This window comes from Epithele typhae (genome assembly GCF_022376455.1).
Source record: "Epithele typhae strain CBS 203.58 chromosome Unknown BXZ73scaffold_7, whole genome shotgun sequence".
Lineage (NCBI taxonomy): Eukaryota > Fungi > Basidiomycota > Agaricomycetes > Polyporales > Epitheliaceae > Epithele > Epithele typhae.
Genome location: NW_025954198.1, coordinates 813,939 through 822,787, shown reverse-complemented (window position 1 = coordinate 822,787; position 8,849 = coordinate 813,939). Strand labels below are relative to the sequence as shown.

General features: G+C 61.2%; 3 protein-coding genes across 3 annotated transcripts; 1 reads left to right on the top strand and 2 right to left on the bottom strand.

Annotated features, from left to right (window-relative positions):
* Positions 1–154: 154 nt before the first annotated feature.
* On the bottom strand, positions 155–3,860 carry BXZ73DRAFT_98541 (hydantoinase/oxoprolinase; the record flags this gene model as incomplete). The annotated part of the gene is made up of 14 exons (XM_048027713.1): positions 155–233; positions 287–456; positions 516–971; positions 1,024–1,102; positions 1,167–1,177; positions 1,242–1,436; positions 1,486–1,503; positions 1,556–1,719; positions 1,771–2,178; positions 2,233–2,378; positions 2,430–3,229; positions 3,285–3,367; positions 3,420–3,776; positions 3,833–3,860. The coding sequence occupies 14 exons, from the start codon at positions 3,858–3,860 to the stop codon at positions 155–157; spliced, it is 2,994 nt and encodes a 997-aa protein (XP_047881047.1).
* A 1,328-nt stretch (positions 3,861–5,188) lies between these two features.
* Positions 5,189–7,227, top strand: BXZ73DRAFT_41978 (amidase signature enzyme; the record flags this gene model as incomplete). Its single annotated transcript, XM_048018871.1, has 6 exons — positions 5,189–6,037; positions 6,102–6,180; positions 6,232–6,319; positions 6,385–6,446; positions 6,503–6,879; positions 6,952–7,227. The coding sequence occupies 6 exons, from the start codon at positions 5,189–5,191 to the stop codon at positions 7,225–7,227; spliced, it is 1,731 nt and encodes a 576-aa protein (XP_047881046.1).
* Positions 7,228–7,470: 243 nt separating this feature from the next.
* Positions 7,471–8,849, bottom strand: BXZ73DRAFT_41970 (uncharacterized protein; the record flags this gene model as incomplete). The annotated part of the gene is made up of 3 exons (XM_048018869.1): positions 7,471–8,485; positions 8,545–8,601; positions 8,659–8,849. 3 exons carry the CDS (start codon positions 8,847–8,849, stop codon positions 7,471–7,473), a joined length of 1,263 nt encoding a protein of 420 aa, XP_047881045.1.

Here is an 8,849-nt window from a genome sequence, read left to right as displayed (position 1 = left end):
ACGAACGTTCATGAACGTTTGAACGCCAGTCTCGTCCGCTGACGTTGACGCATGTGTACAGAGCTGCAGCATACACCTCTGACTTCCATTAACAGTACAAAAGACAATCTGGTCTAGATTACCACTTCTTCCGACAACGTTCCTCATCTCGGCCTCATACGGGACCGTACTCCTTGATCACGCTGACGGGGTCCTTGTAAGACGCGATCGCTGTGAAGGGCATATCACCAAGACTAGAGCACGACGTTAGGACCACGTTGCAGGAGAGAACGAATATGAGGCTGACCCAAACGCCTCGGGTCCGCCCGCGAAGAGACCCTCCTTCGTGGTCCAGAGCGGGTGGCCTGCAAGTGCCATGACGGTGACGCGCAAACCGTACCGGTACTCGGGAGTACCCAGCGCCGCGCCGTTCTGCGAATCGAGCACGGTGATGAGATCCGGCACGGTCGTGTAGATCTGCACCGCACACCCGGTAAGTACGCTTCCCCACCAAGAGGAACACGTGGTGGACGTACCTTCTTCTCCCCCGACGGCGACTTGATATAAGCGTAGATGTTCTCGTTCTGGAAGGGGATGACAAGCCTATCCTCAGGGCCCGCGGGGATGCTCGCTTTCGGCGCATTCCCCTCCTCTTCCTCGTCCTCCAGAAGGGGCGCGATGGTCACCTCTCCCCACGTGAAACCCTTGCGAACCTCGCGCTGCACGTCGACGACCTTTCCTATGAACAAGCACGCGCCGTTCTGGAGCTTGAGGATGGCGCGGGGGATGCCTTGGAGGTCGTTGTTGCGCCGGCAGCGTGCGACCGCGCGGCCGATGCGCCACGCCTGAGAGACGCTGTGTGGGACGCCGTACGCATGGAGAGTCTTGCGGGGGAGAGGCGCGCCGGCAACACCCGACTTCGAGCCCATCTCCGTCGTCGCTGCGCGCAGTATGGTCTCGACCTCAAACATGTTCCGGGCCGATGGCAAGACCTAGTTGCGAGCAGATGTGAGCAAGCTTATCGCCTGTGTCGAGCAAGGAGACACTTGCAATGGTGCTTCCGATGCCGTCAGATATAGCACACGGCCAAAGACTGTTGGGAAGCCCGTAGACACCCGGCAACCTGGATTCGGTGACGGCAAGTAAGACCCCACATGTTCCAGCCGCACAGAGCATATGACACTCACTTCTGGTACATCTGCACCGGAGAAACATATACAGTCAGACTGAGAAGCACCGAAAAGGTGATTGACGACACATACCCTGGGATACGCGCGACCCATAAGATCACAGTCAAGAACAACCTTGCCCGTCTCGGCGGCAACGAGGAAGGGCTGAACGCCGTTCCCACCTCCGATCTCATTGGAGATGAAGCCCATGTAATCTGGCACTCCCATGAACTTCACGAGCGCGCGAGCGGCGCCGGGAATCTCGTCGCCTCCCTGGATCCGCTCCAGCTAGAATAGACGTGAGCTCGTGAGGTGAAAGCCCCTTGAAGATGCTTACAGAAACGGAAGGGGACCCCTGTGAAAACCCCTGAGTAAAAATCCAAGCAAACTTGAAGGAAACTGCTGACCATAAAGCCGCAGCGAATAAACAGCTCGTCTTCCTGAACATCCTCAGGATCGACGACGATGAGCTGCTTGCCGTCGCGAAGGGCCTGTCTGGCCATCAAAAATGGTGGGTAAGACGAGCCCCCTCCACCCGTTCCAAGGATGGCACAGCCCTCCGCGATCCACTCTACTCCAGCAGTCAGCATACCGGCTCTCAACATTCAAGAATGGGACGGACCCAAATCGATCTCCGAGAGAGCCCACTGCCTGTTCGGCAAGATGACAGGCTTGTAGTTGTCGACATCGACAACCTCAGCTCCCAACCCACTCCCTTCCGCCGCTTCCGCTTCGTTGGTCAATGCCTTCTCGGCTTCGACGACTTCTGGCTCATCGACCAGTGCTTCATTCTCGGCGTCGACAGAGGCAACCGCTTGAGGGGCGAGATCGCCGGCGGCCTTGACCATGATTCGCGTCGCTTGGTTGACAACGTACTGGACCGGGATGTTCGCAAGCTCCACGATGCGCGTCGAGGCGGGGTCCGCGCCCGCTGCAACGGCCTTCTGGATGGCCCGAGCTTTGATCCCCTCGATCACAGTGTGGATGTCACGACCGGCGAGAATCTCAATGGTGTCAACCTCGCCAGCAACTGCGACGGTGATCAGGGGCTGTTGGATTCTTTCTGGGCAACGAGCTCACGCACCTTTCGCCATAGCGGCACCGACGGCGTTAGCGACGCCGAAGAAGGGAGGTCGGATGATCTGGCTGACGCCAGCGAGTTCGTCAGGGGAGATGATACTGCCACCTCCGACGAGGAGGACCGTGATGTCTTCGGGAGAGGTCTTCATCCTGCGGTACCAATTCAGCGCATGTACTCGTCCGAACCGAACATAGACGCACTTGTCAATAATACCCTCAAGGAGCTTCTTGATACGCTGCATACCCCGCTCGATGGTGTCCGCGCCGACATCGCCTACGAGAGACTTGTCCCCCAGTTCCGCGCGTCCGCTAGCCACGATGAGATCGGTAGTGGTGAGCACCTTGCCTCCAAACACCCGAGCGTCGCGGGTGAGGTTGTATCCGACCGACTCGGGGCCTACAGAGACCTTCTCGTCCTCTGCGATGTGGACGACCGAGCCACCGCCCAGTGCTATCGACTGCACGTCCGCCATCGCGAAGTTCGTCCGCACCCCGCCCACCTCGATGTAAGAGGCCGCTTGGCGCGGGAACCCGGAAGGGAGCAACACGCCGACGTCGGAGGTCGTCCCACCGACGTCAACGACGATGGTCGACTTGCCCTTCTCGACTTCCGACGAGCCGCGTGTGCGGTCGTCGAGGCCGGCAAGAAAGGCGGCGCCGCGCATGGAGTTGGTGGGCCCCGACGCGAATGTGCGAATGGGGAGGCGGGCGGCAGAAGCGGCGGTGGTGAGGGTGCCGTCGTTTTGGGTGAGGAAGAGGGGACAGGTGAGCTCGAGGGTGCGCATCGCATTCTGGAAGCCGCGGATGGTGCGTTGAGCGAAGGCGAGGATGGAGGCATTGAGGATGGAAGCGTTCTCGCGCTCGAGCAGGCCGACTTGGCCGACTTCTTTGGAGCAGACAACGTTCACCGAGGGACCGAGTTCGCGGACAATGATGTCGCGCACGCGCCCTTCGTGTTTGTCTTCGTTGTCGAGGGTAGAGTATATGCCGGTCAAAACGACCTGGGCACCAGGACATGGGTGTCACGGAAAAGAGATAGAATGCATCTCAACTCACATTCTTGAGACCTTTTTGCTTGATGATAGCGCATTGCTCAACCACCTGTTCTTCTTGGGGAGCGCGGATCTCCTTGCCGTCAACTGTAAACCCTGTCAACGCATAACAGATGACAGGAACAGGTTGTATGCGCACTTTCGAAGCCACCGTCAATATATCCAACGTGCCCTTCTGTGAGAACCCGCAGAGGCTTCGGGAAGTCGATGAATGGAGGGCATTGACGCGTGTAGGGACCGCAGAGACGGATGACGGCGACCTTGGAGAGCCGGCGAGCATCGGCCTCAAGAACGGCGTTGATGAATGCAGTTGTGCCGATGCTGACGGAGGCGACCTCCGAGGGAGAGACGGAGGCTAGCTTGAGAACCTCGCGGACGGCGTTTTCGATGCCCTTGGAGACGTCGGAGGTAGTGGGAGCCTTGTAATGCGAGAGAACGCCTCGGCCTGGTTGGTGGAGCCGGGTGACATCGATAAGGACGCCGTCCGTGTTGGTTCCTGCAGTTCATGCTCCGGTGAGTGCTCCGGTATCGGGGATAGGAAAGGTTGCGTACCCCCGACATCTACGCCAATGCGGAGCATGATTCGAGTGGGAACGGCGCGTGAGAGGGGGGTGAGGAGGACTCGATCCGGAGCGTGACATTTCCACGAACACTTAAACTGAGAGAGAATGGTTGATGCAGAGGTGGAGGCTTATCGTCATCGGTGGAAGAAAGATATTGCCCTGTTGACTGATACCGACGTCGGCGGGCGGCCAGGGGTGGCGAAGGACCAAGGAGAACAACACTAAAGACGGGCGATAACCTCATATGGAGACCGAGCGGGCAATCGCAAAGGTATGTACTACGCGAGAGGAGGCTCGGCCTCGACCGAATGCAGGTACGCGCCAGTGCAAGCGCGCAAAGTGGCCTAGCACTTGGAAGACTGGGTGTGCTGAGGATCCCACTGACAATATTGGACTCGGATAATGCCCTCCGAGTGTCCCACACTGAGTGCGCAACGCAGTCCATCCGGGGTTGAACGTTGAGATCCCCTCGAGGCGGCGACCAGCGTACCCATCACAGGTGCCGAAGAAGCAAGACATTCCACCAAAAAAGAAAAGAAACTGTGGCGAACCCGACTGGCGCGGAGATGATGTCCAACGGGCCGCATTCTCCGCGGGCAGAAATAGCAAACGGTGCATGGCAGACACGGCGCACAGCAGACAAACGCGGCTCTCGCGGTGGCGAACACGGAGGGCGGGGAACAGCGTCGACCGCCTGCCCGACAGCGCATGGGCACCGCGCCCAAGATGGGAACGACAGCAAGACTTCTGGGCCCCGCGCCAGCGCCCAGGACGTCGTCCTTAGACTGGCGCTAATGCCCCGCGCACTTATTCCCCCCGCGCTGCTCTCCTCATGAAGTTTGCCTCTCTCCCCGCCCTCCCTTCTGCTCGCTTCTCCCTACACCACCGCATTCGACCGCGCGCAGCGCGCTCATGTCTTCCTATTTCGCGCACCGTGCAGACTGGTCAGTCCTCTCCTGCCCTCGCTTCTTCCACGCCATTTGCGTTGCGCGCCCTCCCACGGCGGAACTCCATGTGCGCACGTGGAATTCCTCGACGCCAAGCTCGCTGCCCTACTTCCGTTCTGCATCATCACAGACTTGCCCATACACCTTTGTCCCCCCGCAGTGCACTAGGGGGCCATGTGAGGGGACACGTACGTGGAGGGTACTAGAGGGTGTGGATTCAAGGCGTACACTGCGCCAAGCGGTATGTCTGCCACATGCAGTCTTGCGCGTCGCACCCTCTATCCTCCTCCATTCCCGAGATGCGCAAGCCGCGGCTCATCGTGGGCGGTCCGAGGAGAGGCAGGGTCCGCGCATATACGCCGCCGTACCAAGGGCGGGGCGTGAAACAGGTCCCATGCATGGTCGTCATTCACCTTAAACCTACTTACTCAATCATTCTATCCAGTGCACGGAAGCAAGAGGAGTTGCGCCAGAAGTTTGACTCTACTCCTGCGATCTATCGGACTGCCCTCTCCGCCGCCGACTCCTCCATCCTCGACCTCTCACTTGCCGAGCTTGTTTCCACCTGCGGGAGCGCAGACGTATTCACCCCTTTGGATGTCCTTGAAGCATACGGCAAGCGGGCTCTCGAGGCTCACAATGCTACCAACTGTCTTGCCGACATCTTTCTTGACGAAGCGGCAGAAAACGCGTCCATACCACCGGCCACTTCAGAACTACCTCTTCTTGGTGTCCCCGTCAGCATCAAGGAGTGTTTTGACGTTGCTGGACACGACACCACCGTGGGTTTCTCATCTCGTGTCGGTCACCCTGCCCTCCAATCCGCCCCTCTCCTCCGCCTTCTCCGCGATGCCGGCGCACTCGTTTATGTGAAGACCACCCTCCCCACTGCCTGTCTCTCATTCGAGACAAGCTCCGACCTCTTCGGACGCACTACCAATCCCTTCAACCCCGCATTCTCCCCCGGCGCGTCCACGGGCGGGGGCGCCGCTCTGTTAGCCTGGCAGGGCAGTCTCATCGAAGTCGGCACCGACCTTGGCGGCAGTTCACGTTACCCTGCCGCATTTTGCGGCCTTTACGCTGTCAAGGGCTCCGCAGGTCGTTTCCCAAACGATGGTTCCCTCGGATGCCTTCCAGGACTGGACGCCGTCCCAACGATCACTGCTCCGCTCGCCCGTTCACTCTCGGACCTGCGTGACTTCTGGGAACGCATAGTTCGCATGCGTCCGTGGGAGTATGACCATACCGTGCGTCGAATTAGTGGCGTTCATTGTGTCTGCGCCGCTCACGCTTCTAGCCCTTCTCCACTAGTGCGTGCCTCTGACATGGCGGCCTTCTGATTACGTGACCTCGGGCCAGAAATTGAAGTTCGGGCTGATTATGGACGATGGTAAGGTTTTCCAAACATTTAGCACGCTTCAAGGACTGATCACCTCCCCAGGTGTCATTCCACCCACACCGGCGAATGCGCGTGCACTCGCTGAGGTCGCCGACGCGCTCAGGAAGCAGGGTCACGAGGTCGTGTCATTGTACGCTTCTTCCTCCGCCGCCGCCGCATCTCGCCGCTCACCGTGCCACTGCATTCACTCGGCAGCCATCCCCCTAGTCCGCTTGAAGGGCTCAAGATCGGTTACCAGCTCATGTTCGCTGATGGAGGTCCGTGCCCCCCGCCCGAGCCCGCTCCCTTCTCACGCGCACTCACGACGCCACAGGCGCCTCCGCGTTCATACCCTTGCGAACTGGGGAGTCCATCTCACCAGCCTTACGCACGGTCCGGACGATCCTCCGCTTGCCTCTGTGGCTCAAGCGTCTGCAAGCCTCCTTCCTGCGCTGGTGGTCGACCCCGAAAGGGCGCAACGACGCGTGGGCGGACCTGCTCGCGTGCTTTCACCCCCGCTCGGCGCTGGAGGAGCACGGGCTCGTCTTGCAGCGCGACGCGTATCGTGCGCGGTGGCACGACGCGTGGCGGCGCGAGGGGCTCGACTTCGTGCTCACCCCGGTGCACGCGCTCCCCGCCATGCCGATCGAGCCGGAGGTGAGCGACAAGGCCACGCTAGTGTCGGCGAACTACTCCTTCCTGTACAACGTGGTGCGTGTCACGAGTTCGCGGTATGTGGGCGCCGGCGCGACTCCTGGCTGATGTTCGCATCCCGCTATGTAGCTCGACTACGCTGCGGGTGTACTACCAGTGGGCCGGGTCGACAAGGCCCGGGATAGTTATACTGCAGGCTTCAAGAAGAGCGACAAGTATCGCGGGCTGAGCGATGTCGCCCGCCAGGTGCACGAGATCTATGACGCCGAGGCCATGGACGGTCTACCGCTGTCGGTACAAGTCGTTGCCGGACGCTTCGAGGAGGAGAAGGCTCTGGCGGGCATGGAGGTCGTCGAGGCTGCGCTCCGGGAGTCTGGTAGACCCTTCGTTCCGCAGGTTCTGTAAATACCTCGTACGATATCTCCCCATTTCCATACCGAAATACCCCGACCGTGTACACATTTCTTGGGTCCGGAGTCGCTCTTGATTCACGTCTTATCGTACGCTAGTGTCTACTTATCGATACCCGTCATGTAATCGCCTTGTACTTCTACATGAGGACCGTTCTGTATGTAATTCGGTGGCGTTCTTCACACACGTTCAGCACCAACAGTATCTGGACAGAGCGTCAGCGCCAGCATCCTCCTCTCACACGGGCACCAACAGTAGAAGCACGTACTTCTCGTTGTAGAGCCAGTCCAGCTCTTCCTCGCCTTCATCTCCGTACCACTTGATCGCGGACAGGTGATCCGTCCGCTCCTTCGTCGCGAACCCCATCTTCTCCGCGAGCCCGCGGAGGTTGTCCGGCATGGACCAGAACTCGATCTTCGTGCACCCGTGCTCCTCCGCCGCCCGCACAAGCTCCCCCACCATCTTCGGGAACGTCCGCTCGTCCGCCCGCAGCCGCGCGACGACGACCGTCTTCGGCTCCGTCCGGAGCTCGTACGTCCACGACACGAACCGCACCTCCTCCTCCCGCCCCTCGCCCGCCGCCGCCAGCACGTCCGCGAACGCCTGCCCCGCGGGCACGACCGCCGCGCCCCACAGCCGCAGGTTCATCGTCGGCCGCAGGCGCATGTCGAAGTCCATGAGGCGCGACATCACGAACGCGCCCACGCCCGCGTCGGGCAGGAACGCGAGCCGCACGCGCCCTGGCGCCACCGCGGCCGCGCGTGCGACGTCCGCGCGCAGCCAGCGCGCGTCGTGCGCGTACAGCGCCTCGACGTCTGCCTTGTCCAGCCGCGCGAGCTCGAGCTCCTCCTCCGCGGCCGCCTCCATGCGCGGCGCGCGCTCGGCGGAGAGGACGAAGAAGGTCTCGCGCGCGCCGAGTGTCGCCCAGCCCGCGCGCGGGGCGTCGGGGCGCGGCCCGCAGGCGTGGTAGAAGTCGCGGCCGAGGTCGCTGTAGAGGACGGAGAAGCGGCCGTTCGCGACGCCCGCGGCGCGGAGCACCTCGGGGTCCGGGGGCGCGCCCCACGCGGCGGGGAAGCTCGCGCGGTCGAGCGCGTCGGGCGCGGCGAGGACCCAGTGGAGGAGGCGCATCATGTGGCGCGCGTAGCCTTTGCGGCGGTTCGCGGGGGCCGTGAAGACGGACGCGACGCCGTACGCGGTCACGTCCTCCGCGGTTGGGGAGCCGCGGCGCGAGGCGGTCGCGGTGCGGCGGTACCTGCGCCGGGGTCAATGTGGAGCGAGTGCGGGCGGAGTGCTGGGGACTCAAGTACTCACGTCTCGCAGGAGGAGAGGAAGTCGAGGCTCGTGGGCTCGGTACGCCGCACGAGTACCCTGGGCAGTGAGGGGTGTTGGTGTTAGTATTTCGCAAAGATTTATCGGATCGATTACCAGGTGATCATGTTTCCGTTCGCTGCGTGTGGATCGCTATCCAGAACATCGTCACGGCGAAGGTACTCTTCCAAGGGCATACCGCGGCCCCACTGCTCGAAGTGTCTTCTGCGAGAGTCTAAGGTTTGCTGCCTCGTCGCGGGATATAGGGACAACTCGCAGAGTGGGAGAGTGGGTGTCGCATCGGCCAT